The sequence below is a fragment of the Bacillus rossius genome, chromosome 1 (assembly GCF_032445375.1).
Source record: "Bacillus rossius redtenbacheri isolate Brsri chromosome 1, Brsri_v3, whole genome shotgun sequence".
Classification (NCBI taxonomy): Eukaryota; Metazoa; Arthropoda; class Insecta; order Phasmatodea; family Bacillidae; genus Bacillus; species Bacillus rossius.
The window spans coordinates 160,362,108-160,376,905 of NC_086330.1; the positions used below are offsets into that span (position 1 = coordinate 160,362,108).

General features: G+C 35.9%; 1 protein-coding gene across 2 annotated transcripts in view; it reads left to right on the top strand.

The window, feature by feature from the left end:
* Window positions 1–9,110, top strand: part of LOC134546358 (histone acetyltransferase KAT6A-like) — a 53,597-nt gene extending 44,487 nt beyond the window's left edge. For both annotated transcript variants that reach the window (XM_063389147.1, XM_063389146.1), the window contains 2 exons: window positions 6,283–6,356; window positions 7,520–9,110. In XM_063389147.1, coding sequence (XP_063245217.1) covers window positions 6,283–6,356; window positions 7,520–8,613 — 1,168 coding nt within the window. In that variant the 3' untranslated portion in view covers window positions 8,614–9,110. The remainder of the gene's footprint in view (window positions 1–6,282; window positions 6,357–7,519) is intronic.
* Window positions 9,111–14,798: the final 5,688 nt, after the last annotated feature.

Sequence of the window (14,798 nt, forward strand, 5' to 3'; positions counted from 1 at the left end):
CTTTCATGATAAATATTTTACAATAGAACTCTTGTTTTATTTTATTACCAGCTGCCCGACCCGGCTTCGCACGGCTATACTAATGAAAAAAAATTAAGCCACATCTCCCATTTACAGTAATGGTGAATAAAAAAAAAATTCAGTGAAAATTTATTTCAATGCTGTATAATGTACCGGAGAGAAAATGAATAGCACCGATGGTTTCCCGACTCGTTCACGCAACGTACAACTGATGTACCCGTACTTCGCTACGGCAGTCTACAGGCAGATCACTCTTGCGCCGCTCATTATACATGCCCCTCCTTGTGGGTACGCCACTGCCGCGCGATGCCCGTTGCCATGGAGATGCAGAAGGCATGAACAATGCAAAATCCTGTTCTCATGAAGACAAAGTACCCACTGTTGCCTGGTTTTAACCACCCATGGGATCTAATTTTCAGAAAATGTCATCCTGCGTAACATAAGGAACATTACTGTGAAGTTTCAAGTCTGTAAAATATATATACTTGAAAAAAAGGGGTAATTTTTGATATTTAAAGTACCCACAAAATTTCAACGGTGATGAGGACTGCACTAACAATGAAATAGTCGTTAACTTCTAGCGCCTGCGGCATCATCAACACACACTTCGTACGTGTACTGTATGTTGTATCTAACCCCCTCCAACGCATTTGATTCTAAATTGTACCTCTAATGTTATTGATAATATAATATAGCCTATAGCCTTCCTTGATAAATGTACTATCCAACACTGAAAGAATTTTTCAAATCGGACCAGTGGTTCCTGAGATTAGCGCGTTCAAACAAACAACTCTTCAGCTTTATAATACAGTAAGTCCTCGGTTTACGTCGGGGTTACGTTCCTGAAAACCGCGACGTAAATAGAAACGACGCAAAATGAGCCATGTTTCATGCCACCGGCCGACCACGGCCCAAGGTCGGCCGGAAGCGCTGGCATACAGACGTGACAACGGGCAATTTTATCAGCAAATTACAACCAACAGCGTGGGAAACAAGTCCAACTAGTACTTCTCAGCTTTATAGAATTTATTTAACCAGCTGCTTTATTACCTTTATTGATTGAAATATAAAAACAGATATATAGTCGTTTGGAAGACATCTTATGAAGAAAAAATCATAAATTGCAGTGAGCTGATACTGTAGGCCTACTACAAACGCATTTAATCACGATAAAGTTAACAACGGCACGTTTAAAACTCCGGCCAACTCAATGATATCATAGCGCCTGAAGTGTAGAGCTGTAGCAAACCGTATGTATTCGTTACTGAGTAACGGGTGCGGCATCTAGTAACGAGTAATGAAACGTTACACACGAATGCATTTCGTTACTCACATTTTTCGTATGTTTTAGGCATGCGCGCGCTATTCGTTACAAAGAACGATGTTTGTTTATTAAGAAAAGTATAATTTGGAAATTCGTCGTCCAAGTTTTTTACTGTTTATTAAAGGTATTGTGTGTGTAGACAAAGTTTGAGATTGGAACAGAAACAACGTAAGAAAGTATTTTTTACAAATTATAAATATGTATGTTTTTGTTTTTTATAATCGCGTATTTTCACGTTTTTTGTTCTTATCTTAAAAGAGATATTATAATAAAGCTGCTCTAATGAGATTTTATTGTTTCTTGCTTAACAAAAGCTGTTAATTATCAACTACTTTTAATTGTTTATATTCGATTTATTATTATTTACGCGACGTCATACTGTACGCGTACGGAATACGACTCGATTCGTTGCTGTTACATAACATAGCATGTTATGCGGTATCAGAAGTAACGAGTAACGATACGAAAGTAACGAGTACTAATTGTTATAGTAACGAATACATACGGGTACACTTTTTTTAGTTACTCTACACCTCTACTGAAGTGCCAAGGAGTTGGACGAAAAGGGGTAGGAGAAAATGCTGTGTCGTTGCGGGAAGAAGATAACACTTCTACGTGCGAGATACATGGGTGGCCGAGCGGGCGGGCTGGTAGTATTGCATCACCGCGCGGAGAGCAGCGGAGAGCAGGAAGCATCCCTCATGATGTATGATAAGATAAGGCGGTGAACGTGTAGCTTACGCTACATAGCATAAATTAACTACCGAAGGAAACAAAGAATTATAAACGAATTATATACGGTGTTTTGGTTAAAATAAAGATTTACGGTCATTGTAAACGACGTTATTGTGAATCGGCGACAACTTAAATTGAAACATGAGTACTCAAACATTAGCGACGTTAATCCGAAACGACGTAAATCGGTACGACGTAAATAGAGGACTTACTGTATTAGTATAGATAGTAATAATATTATAAAAGTGAAAAGCTCTGACTTAGTACTTAACAATTTAGCATTTTCGTCACTTTTGATATAGTAGTCGTAAACTGATTTTGAAGAATTAAATTTCTTAAAATATTTTAGAATATAGGTTAGTTACAATTGTGCTTTGTTCTGATTGAAAATAAAATGATGCTTAAGAAATATAAAAAAAATAATATTTGTCAATTAAATAATTTTCTAATTTAATTAAAAAGTTTTGTAACAAATTATTTTACCACAGATAGAAAACCAAAGGTCTTGTAGAGTTTTTGATTTACAAATTGCAAACAGGAAATCATTTAGTGTTAATTTTCATATTGTATCAAAAATCATTAATTTAAGAGAATCAATAGAAAACATATCTCGATAGATGTAACTTAAATATAATTTATAATATAAATTAGATATATTTCTAATAATCCCTAAATTAGACAAAGTGTAATAATGAGTGTCGCAATGTTGTGCCGGCCGCGAGAGCTTATAACCGCCGCAGTACGATACACTCTGCGACGCTTGGGTCTCTCTAGTGAGCCACCTTTTTACACTAGACGCTTTATAAATATACTGTCTTAAAGCTAAAAGAAGACGCAAAAAATTTATGCAGAAACTTTTCACATTTGGGTCTTCAGTTTTATTTCAATCATATTTTTTTCTGGGTGCCAAAGATAAAAAATAAATGTCATAAATTAATCTATTTAAATCTTATCTTTAATCTTGACACTCAGGATATTTTTCAATATTAAGGGGCCCGCCTCGTCAGGGGTGTATGTGTGTTAGTGAGGCGGGATGATAAGCGCGACGCTCGCTGGTGATTCTAGCGCGGTATCACCTCTAAGCGCAAGTCTCTGAACTGGCGCGCATTCGTCTCGTCGTCACAAGATAACTGTGAAATTTGAGCGGTGACCGTAACATTATATGGCGGAGAAATGAAGATAAAGGTGTTATGCAAGCCCCTTAAGTACTTTCAAGAATCTGTACTGGTTGTTTTATGCCTAAAAATTACTCTGAAAACACGCGTTTTAGGCATTTTAACGCTTCTAAAAATACAGTTTAAAAACTTAATCCGAAATTAAAAGTACTTTTCGGTCCTCAGCAAACTCTTAAATGCTATTCGTAAATAGGCCCCACTTGGATATCTTGAGTAGTTTTGATATCGCGTTGTTTTTCCTGAAGCTCTGCACACCGTATGTGTGCCCAGGTAGGCGGGCCCCTTAATGTGTAAACTAGCATTTTTATATTTTGGTAAGTTAACAAAGAATCTCTGTTAAAAACTGCATAAATAGGAACCATTTTAATGGACTGCTGTAAGTCGCTGTCATTTAGGACTTAACTGCACATTTTCTGTGATATGCACAAGGTCTACAGCAGTAAACTTTTGATATGTTGTGAAGCATAGTCGACTCTACCACTGTGCAAAACTTCAGCTTTGGACAAATTTTTCACAGGTTTGTGCCTATTTATGTCTTCGTTTCCTGGACTATAAAGTGGGAACCGAGCAACAGTCTTTCCACTACCCCCATCCCGGCCACTCTCACACGCTCGCTCATGGAGCAGTTGCTTCCAGTGTGTCCCTTGGCGGAGAGAGGCCGCTCTTGTGACTTTGCAGGGCTTTTAGCTTCCTAAACAAGTAGAAATTATGTTAAGCGGGAAAAAACATTTTTGTTTGTCTCTTGGTCAGCAATTTACGTTACCTTCAGTTGCTCTAAAACTTAATTTTTAATAGGATGAAATTTTAAAATTATTATCTTAATGCATTTTCCAACACAAATATCAGTGCATGTCAGGTATTTGAAAGGGAAATAACTTTTTGTTTGTTTTAAGTTTTGTAACTTTGCCCTACTGAGGAGTGTGGACGCTATTGAATAGTTTCTAGAGAAAAGTAGGGTTCGGAGAACTGTCCCCCAGAAAATTCAAAGAATAAACTGTGTAAAACAATGTTTTTAAGCCAACCTGGAACTTCGATTATGGTTTTGCTAATTTATCTTAAGAAATTTTGATATTAAAGGAGCATCAGTATTAAAAGGGCTGGTGTGGGGCCCCGCTAGTAGTAGGCCCTGGGTGGTTGCATGGAGCTGCTTCTGCCTACAAACAAACTTCCCTAGAGCTTTGATTTTTTTGACATGCAAAATCCAGAAATGCTGTGCAGATATCATTTCCCGGGTTCTCCCAGAGATGTGTTCGCACACCAACTATGAGTTGAATAGTTGTCCAAGAAATTTAACACATGAAAATTTTTCTGATTCAATTTAATGTTTTTGTTTACTGTGGTAGTTTGGCCAGAGGTTTGAAGAAGAGAACAAAGGAGTGTAGCACATCATGTGGAATCTGATTCATTTCTTTCAGTTTCGAATCTCGGCCTGGCCAACCTGATTTTGGTTTTCCACGGTTTTCTCGTAATCACTCCAAGTAAAAGTTGAGATTGTACATTACTAAAGGCCATGGCAGATTAATTCTTCCCCATTATCCCTCTGTGTGTGTTTGTGTTACCATCACTGTTATACGACAATATGTTTGCAGATAGTGGGTCATGAATTTAATGGTTGGCAGGGAATGCCAAAACAGTAGTGATGGATCAGTATCAGACAATATTTTTGATTTTCTGGATTTTCAGTTTAATTGCTTTCAACCACTTCTTAAAAAATATATACTATGAAAAAGCATAATTTCATCTATTTAGGTGTCACCCATATTTTCTAATTATCTTATTTATATTTCTGGAGGCATCTTTTACTCCAATTTTTCTTTAGTGTAAGGCCATACTTGAATGTTGTGTTCGTTCAGTAGTCAAAGGAGTAATGTATATTGTGCTATGCACACACTTTAAGCATTAAATTAATTTTTTTCCCCACCAACCAATAATCCTTATAGTAAATAATTAAGGCAGTGACTATGTACTTAAAAAAATATTGCATTTATGGAGACTTGCACTGTAATTATTTACTAAAACTATTGAATCTGTTTTGCATCGGTTATCAGATGTTTAAGAAATGTATCTGTAATTAGATTGGTATTGGTTTTTAGCCATATCGCCCATCACTAATAACCAGCAATTTTTGTGTAATGACAAATGTCTGGAAATGAAACCCTACAAAGTTACAGGCATGAACAGTAGTGTACAAATTTGAATTTTGCGCCCAATTAGGAGGCCACTCTAGTGGCTGAGAGGGTAAATTATCGCAACTCTGTGATGGTTAAATGCTCTGCGCGAATCAGGCAAAGAGTCAGATGCAGACTTCTATTGTTAGCCATACGAGTAGCATCCAGCAGCCTGGTGTACAGCGTGGTGGATGGTTGGTTGTGATATGTTAACATGTTTGACTGGGCAATTAGCTCAGTGTTGACTGTTAGTGAGTTCGGTGCTGCGATTACAGATTTAATGAACATCAGTGGCAGGGCTGACTTTACATCTGCAGAGATGGCCATGTGCACTTGTTGTATGGGGTGAAAATAGGAATTGCAACAGGAGCAGTGCACATTAACCAAAGATACTCTTCCATTAGACATGTACAGAACAGAAAGAACTTCATTCAACTCAACCAGCAACTGCCTGAAACTAGACATATCATACCATGAAGGGTAATGTACGACTGACAGGTGTTTGCTACTGCATACGGCTAACTCTAAACATCTCTGCCCGGCTCGTTGCGTTTGAATGTCACTGTGCTGTGATCGTGCGTGTTTTCAGCCAGTGAAGTGGCCCTTAGTTGGGCGTGAAATTTAAATTTGCATGCTACTGTTTACACCTGTTACTATGCAGGTTTTCTTTTCTGGACTTATTTTGGCATTCCCTGCCACTCGTTAAATTTATGCCCTGCAATTTGCAAATACTCAGTACATAAAAAGTGTATCTGTCATTGACTAAGATTGTTTAGAGAAGTTATTGCTTGTTACCATGAACTAGTATAGGTTAATTATGGTGTGTTTATAATGACTGTCATTATTTTCTCTGCTGAAGGGATTCACAACAATGTACATCATCAAACAGCAACTCAGAATGGTCCACGAATGTTCAAGTCTCCGATATTTCAGGTAATAATGTATTTCTTTTATTATTGTAACATTTTTGATGTGTAACATCTTAGCTCTCGTTATACAGCATTTCGTGGAAGTAATTTTGTGAATGTGACAGAATTCAAGGAACGAAATAACAACCATGGTGCTGCCATCTGTGGCAAATGACACGAACCAAAGTTCAGAAATATGTGATTCGCATCCACGCATCAAAGTTTACATAGACAGAGAAAACCTTATAGTATGAACTGTTAAGTGAATTTTAACAAGATGGACAGTATTTTAAAAAATTATTTGTCAAAAATCAGGTCCAAAGCTGGAGTTTAGTATTTTTTTCAAGTCTTTTTTGCTTATATCGGAGCAGTTTCATTGTATAGTCTAAAAGTTCAGTCTGCTTATCAAATGATTCAATAGTCGATGTAGCTCCTCCGGCAGCGAATTCTCGTGGCACGTGCGGAAACTACGCGTGATTCACTTCCAAGATGTAGTTAAAAACAAAATTTGCATATATTTATCATGCTTGGCATTATTTTAAAGAATTCTACGTTAAATTTTGGTCCGAGTTTCATATCATAATTGTATTTTCAACATGAGAACACATGAACTTGCTCATTATTGAGGTCGATATTACACATCTCTGGCGAGTACTGAAAGATTGCTCACTTTTTTTTACTAATAAAAATGTGGAATGAGTAATAAAAACTATTTCAAATGAAAGTTAATTGTTTTTAATTATTTTAGCTTAGATAAAATGATGAAAATAAAACAATTTATATTTACACTGTTTTGAAGAAAAAAATTGTGTTTCAAAATCACCAGGTTGTTTTTTTTTTATTATTATTATTATTATAATATAAAAAGCATTCTGTTTATGTATTATTACAATTATAAGTGATGTTTGTATAAACTACAAGCATAATTTGTTTATTTCACATTTTATTTTCTCACGTGCATGTTTAATAATAAAATCATAGGAATTCAGTGCAATAATTTAAATAATGACACTGTATATAAAAAATATCAGGTATATAACAGTCCTATGCCCCATACATCAAGTAATTCATATGTATGGTGTTAATTTATAGAGTGGAGCCATAGAGTTTGCTTACAATTTTATCTCTAAAGTTTCTGTTTGAATATTTGCTAATGCCTTCTCAAAATAATCATTTTATGTGTTGTAGGTACTAATGTTAAACCTGATAATAATAGAGAAGAACCTGGCACAAAAAATGAAGTTTCAGTAATTAAAAAGGCAGTCAAGAAGCTCAGGACAAGAAAGAAAAAACAAGCAAAACGTGAAACCTCATCTTCAATCCTGCCAGTACCACCTGCAGACGTACCAGTACCACCTGCAGAGGCACCAGTAAACAATCAGTCTGTGAAAGTGTCGAGGAAGCGTTCTGCCCAGCAACGGCAGCAACCCTCGACTACATTGCCAACGTACTTGCAGGTCACGGCATCAAGACAACCTAACGAGCAGGATTCACTTCGGAAACAGACACCACTGCAGCAGCTTCTGTCAGTGAGGTACTCTCCGCTCCTCGGTCAGCAACAACCCTTCGTGCCAAGTCGAAGTCCACAGTTCGTAAGTCAGCAGCAACCTGGTACTTCAGTGCAGTTTCCACAGCTTCTGACTCAGAAGCCTGCTACTTCAACGCTGGGTTCGCAGCTTCCAAGTCAGCCACCTGTTACTTCAGTGCTGGGTTCACAGCTTCCAAGTCAGAAGCCTGTTACTTCAGTGCGGGGTTCGCAGCTTCCAAGTCAGCCACCCGTTACTTCAGTGCTGGGTTCACAGCTTCCAAGTCAGCCACCTATTGTTATTTCAGTGCTGGATCCACAGTTTCAGAATCAGCAGTCTCTTGCACCGGTCAATCTGTTCGAGCCATCCGAAAACAACACTGCCGAACAGTCTGCAGCAACGCCACCGCTTCGATACAGTTTTTCCTGGACCTCAAATGCAAAGAAGCCCAAGCTAACCGCTGTGAAGGACTCTCAGTCGGAGGATGCGCGGGCCACTGCCAGCCCTCAGACTGCTGCTAGCATGGGAAGCGTGACCACCGAGAGTCAGCTGGTGGCTCTCAAGCACAAAATGGAAGTACAGGAACTGAAGCTGCGACTGCGCAACGCCAAAGTCAGAGCAGAGTTGGAGGAAGCTGAAATGAAGTTGAGGATGGAATCAAGCATGCAGGAACTAGCAAACAAGAAGTTAAAACACGATATCCTCGCAGCAAAATTACACTTTTACTCCAAGTTGTGTGCTGCTGAGAAACTGTAACTCCGTAGACTTTTGCCAGCCATTTTCGATAGTGAATTTTATATATATTGTACAAAGGGTATCAATTATAAAATGCAGCAAAGTGAAAGAAAAAAAAAATTTGTGTACATCATAAAATAGCATCAAAAAAGACGGTGAAAAATCAGGGATCATCTTAAAGTGCAAGTTCTGTTGATTGTTGTCAAATGAGTATTAATTATTATTGACATGAAATTAACTTAGTTTTGATACAAACATTTTAAGTGAATTCTAGTCTATAAATCATGACAATATTTAAGAAATTCTATTATTAACTTCCTTTCAATTATTAAGTGAAGAACTAGTGTTCAAGATTTTGGTTAAGTTTTTTTTCATTCCTAAGTAAGTTTTGATGTCAAGAATTTCCATACATTAGAAATCTACATCTAAAATGTTTTGACTTTATTTTTTTTAAATTTTTACATTTCTAGGCCTGTGCAAATACTGAAAATTGTAAATATTAAACAAATAATTTATTATTTATACTCAGTTTTATTTCAGATAAATACACTTTTAATTAAAAAATATTTGTATTCAAAGTGTAGTGAAGCTCTTTCATATCATCTAAGGTAATGATCGAGATTAAAGTTAAAGAGTTACTGTTATACAACATAGATGTGTTCATCCCAGTTTAAATTTACTAATGGGCTCGATATAACTACCCAGAGTTTATTTCAACATGTGCCCAGTGAACAGCAGAACTGCTTAAGTTTGTACTAGCAGACAGTTTGACAAGTTGAAAATGCAAATAATGAGCCTTTTACACCACTTGTTGGAGCTTGGGGGGGGGGGGGGGGGCCAAACATCAGAAATATATTTATTTTATATTTCTGTATAATTACAACCATTAATCTGTATGTGTGTTAATAAAAATTGGGATAAAAATATTTCCTCTCAGTATTCACATTCATTATTTGTAGGGACCTGAAAAAATCGCGATCGCGATAAACCCGAAAAATAAAGCGAATTTTGATGTTTTGAAGCTAAAATGCGATTTTCTCATTTTTTCCGTCTTTGTCACGAATTTCAACACAAAAGCATTAATTTTACGTTTCTTCTCCCCAATACCAAGAACCATCACGGTATCTTCACATGCTGGGCCGAGGGTTAGAACAGCTTAGTTGAAAAACTACACGCTTTGCCTTTAAAATGCGTTACTTGTGCCAGTTTTGGCCACTGTTATTTTTCTTTATGGCTTTTGAAATGTTTACAGAGGGCTGGAAGAGCTTAGTTGAGAAACTACACGTTTTGCGTCTAATGTGCGTTACTTATGTCAGTTTTGACCTCTTCTTGTTTTTCTTTGTGGCTTTTGAAATGTCGGCAGAGTGCTGGGTGAGTAAGCTTGGTTGAAAAACAACACGCTTTGCGTCTAAACTGTGTTACTTATGCCTGTTTTGACGCTGTTGGTTTTACTGCCTTGGAAATGTCTCCGTGAAGCTGTAGCGAGAGGGGACAGGGGGGTGACAGGTGACGACACTTTGGACTTTCCCTGAAAAGGATTTACGATTGGGGGGAGGGAGGGAGGGAGGGAGACAGCGCTAATGGAACTCGAACTCGCCACAGGATGCCTCAGCCTTCCTCCTTGCTTTGTTACTGCCGTGAAAGGCCGCCCCCTCCCCTTGTCAAACATCTATCTTTCCTCCACTGCCCCCTCCCCTTGCCTAACATCTATCTTTCCTCCGGCGCTCCACATCCTCTGTTTATATGTTAGCGCTCAGAACGTCTTTTATGCTGCAGGCGACCAAACTATTTTTTTTTATAGCTGCCTGCTTGTTGTTTTAATATACCCTTGTAAACATTGCCGTTATCAACATTTCCAGGCTTAAATGTTAATTGCTCTACATAAGAAATGCCAAAAAATGTGGTTAGTGCAAGGCAACGAGCTGATGAGTTCAAAAGTGATGGTATTTATGCATCCGATGCTGTTACACTAATGTGTAAATACTGTAACTGCAGAGTTACATTTGAGAGAAAAGATTCTGTGGCAAAGCACATAAAAAGTGACAAACATGTGAATGCCAAGCAAAAATTCTCTAGTGGTCCTTCCGATAGGAAATTGCAGACATCTGTTGTTGAAAATTTCAACAGTGTCAAACGGCGAAAGATAGACATTGAAAACTTGGCACTGAAGACAACTGAGGCGTTCGCGAAAGCAAATATACCCCTGGAAAAATTGGAAGATCCAAACATAAAGTTGTGGTTGAATGAATTCATTGAAGGTGAGAAGTTTTTAAATTTACTTTATTATGTAGTTCCAGTTATAATGTGGTTATAAAATCCATATTTAGAATGATGCATTTCTTATTCAAACCTGTGTTTATTATGTAGTTCAAGAAATCATAGAATAACTTGATTTTAGTATGTCAATTAATTATATTTTAGATTGTAGTGCATAAAACATAGCTGTATATGCTATACAAAATGTATTTTATAAAAAGTATCATCTGTAAATAAAATAATTATCTGACTTTTCTTTTGGTTTTAGGTGGTGGAGATTTACCATGTGTAAAAACTCTAAGGGAGAAATATACACCTCAGTTGGCAGAACAACACTTCAACAAAGTCAAAGATGTTGCATCAGAAAATCCTTTGTATATACTATGTGATGAAACCACTGACAGCAAGGGAAGGTGTGTTTTGTAATACTGTTTCAAGTTAATACAGCAATATTTGATACTGCAAAACTTCTAGTTGCTTCCGTTAGTTTCTTGCAGAAGGCAGACGCTACAACTTGTGCTCAGGCTATAACAGACTGTATTAGCAAGTATGGTGTTAAGTACCAGAATATCATGGGACTCATAACTGATTCTGCCAGATACATGACCAAATGTGTCACAAGTCTGCAAGTGTTGTTTGGTGATCATGTTGCTCACATCCAGTGCTGGGCTCACAAACTCTCCCTTGTCGGAAACGTGCTTAGTAGTGAACTTACTGAAGTAAACTCTGCTGTGGTGAATGTGAAGTCTGCATTCCTAAACACCAGGAAAAGAAAGCACCTGTTCCTCAAGTACTTGGAAGAAAAAACATCACAGCCTGCTTCGCCATTTCCAGTGCCTGTCATAACTCGCTGGAATTCCTGGTTCAAGTCTGTGTTTTATCTGGCTGAGAACTTTGTTCACATAATTGCATTTTTCAGGGGGTATGAGCTTCAGGAGGTGGGTAATGCTGGTATCAGGTACTTGTCTTCATTATCTGACAAGGATGTTAACATTATTTTAGCTCAGTGTGTGTTCATCAGACATCATGCAGCTGATCTCGTGAACCTTCTGACCAAACTTGAAGGTTCAAAGTATCCAACAGGTCATACTCTGTATGGTGATGTTGAGTGTATCCGTAAAGATTTTGAGTGTGTATCAAAGGGTGTGTTTTGTTCTGCTTTTGAAAATGCTACCCGTAACTTAAATACTAGTGACCAAGCTCGTGCTAGGCACAAATGCCAAAAGGCTACAGCTTTGAGCATGGACAAAATGCAAATGTTGTTGAACAATGACCCTTCTGCGGCAGTATTTAAGGCTTTAAATAAGTGTTTCAACCCAAAGAACATCATCCTTAACAAGACAGAAGATGTTATTTCAGTAATGAAATCCATTCCTGAACTCAGTAATTTTCAGAACACTGAACTTTTCAAGGGTTACGAAGCCCTGAAAGAAGATGTGCAAGAGATTTGCAAGACTGAAAATCATGTAGATATGTTGAAAGTGCTGACTTCTCAAAGTATAAATTACCATAATTTTGCATTAGCAGCCCTCCGTGCTGTTTACAGACCGACAAACAATGTTGACAGTGAACGTTTACTTAGTCACTACAACTTAGTTGTCACAGACAGAAGGCAAAACCTGAAAGAAAGAAATGTTGAAGTGTTCACTATGCTGTCATTTGATGACTGAATTCCTGATTTATAATTTGAATATTTATGAACATTTACTTTTTTTTAAAAATAGGATAAAACAATTACTTACAAAACAAAATTTCTGTAAAGTTATTTATAAACATTAGTTTACGGTTTGACCTTTAAATGCCGTCAAATAAAAATGAAAAAAAATAAAAATAATAACCTCACTTTTTGTTGCGAATTTTGTAAAAAATAACACCGCTTTTAAGAAAAAATAACCTCCCTTTTTTCAGGTCTCTAATTATTTGTAGTTGAGAATATTTGGATATTATACAAATTTTAATTTAATTCTAACTTAAATCCTGATATTCACACAGGTCCATATCAATCATGATTTTTTTTTTTTTAAGATACAAACAATTATTTTTAGTAATAAAAGTAAATAAAATAGTTAGGGAATATTTTACTATTTCACAACATATAAGCAGAATCCTGTTAACCACTGTTCTAGCCCATTTATAACAAACTGGACATTCTGAAAGTTAACCAAATTGGCAGTATAATTATTTTAATAGCAGTAATAATTTAATGAATTTTTAACCAGATGAATTTAAGTATAACATTTTAACATTACCACATCTGGCTGGCAATTTGTTCAGTGTCATAAAAAGTGCAACAATAGTGAAATTTGAAAATATCTGAATTTATATTTGTTCACTATATTTACTTTTGAAAATTGTCTCAAATTGTATTACACTTAACGACTTAACAAACAGCCCAATGTTCTTAAAGTTTCTCCGATTTGTGAATGTTTCAGGTGCAGCAATTTCTAATTAGTACAATATCAAAATTAAGGACTTCAGAGTCCTTAACTATAAAATTGTAAATAAAAACTAGGATTTATGTATACTGCTAAAGAATTGAGAATCAATGTATTATTTATAGGCCTGTGCGAACATTCAAATTTTCGAACACGAATATTCGTTTGCTTACAAATACTTGTCATAGCATACCTCGTGAGTTTGTCATATACCAACGTTCACTGCTCAGATTGTCATTTTTGCGATATGAATATCCTTTTTGGATGTTTAAGATGTCTTCATCATCCAAAACATGAAAAATAAGCTACGTTTTAAACGTGCAAAAAGTATCAATTTTTTTTTACTGCTATCTCGCTAAACAGTAACTCAAAAACTAAAACAGAGCATTTTGTCTTTCAAACTTGAAAAAAAAAAATTTGTTTTATTTTTGTTACAAGCATTAGAAGTGGGTAAAAAATAAACGTCAACAACCATGGACTATAACACTACAAAACACAACACTCCATTAAATTGATATTCACAATCACTTTAACACCAATGTGATACAGTAGAAGCTTACTTGCTGCATGTATCTTTGACAAAACAGATGTTGCGACTTAGATATAAAAAAAAGGTAAATAATGGTTTAAGATTCCAGGTAAAATTAGCAAAAAATAGTGTTTAGAGTATTACTTAGCGAAAATAAAATTTCTCTGGCTGCAGATAACAAACTCATGAATTTTTAGGGTTTAAATATGTAAATGTTAGCTCGTTCAATCACTAATTTTGGAATACAGAATTTTTTAAAAAATTCACATTTTCCGTAAAATAGATTGCTATGGGTTTCACAATATTTTGCTGTTCGCAAAAATTTGGGGGTAAATATGTAAAGTAGCAGGTTGTGAAAAATAAAGCTTATAAACAAGAACTGAAATGAAAGATTGTTTTGTTAAGTTAGGTTAAATTAGGTTAGTTGCATAATTAAAAAAACTATTATTTCATCATTTAAATATTTTAACAAACATTTTCCATATAAATATTGTAGCTGACTTAACCTAACTAACGTTGTACTTAAGTATTATTTGTCTAATTTTCCATAAGTTATTATGATGTGAAAAACATTTTTTTAGTAGTATTCTAATTTTCATTCATAATATTCAAATTTAATAGATATTTGTATTCACGAATAATTTGATATTCATATTCGATTTGAACTAAAGAACTGATATTCGCACAGGCCAATTTTGAGTGTAGGATGGATTACGATTCCATCAATTCTATTCAGAGATTAAGATTCAGAATCCAGTGTTTTTAAAATCAAGTTGGTTGATTCTTCCCTTATAGCAAATAGTTATAAAACAGCTCTCTACTTATTACCTCTCAGGATTACAAGGAAATTGGCATAAGCTGAATGTGTTTTTATAACAAAATATATCTCCTTACAAACAATGCTTGTTACATGCTTCTACACCCATTCAATGAAATAGCCACTAGTAGACCTATAATTTAAGCTGAGAGAAGAGATGAAATCAGCC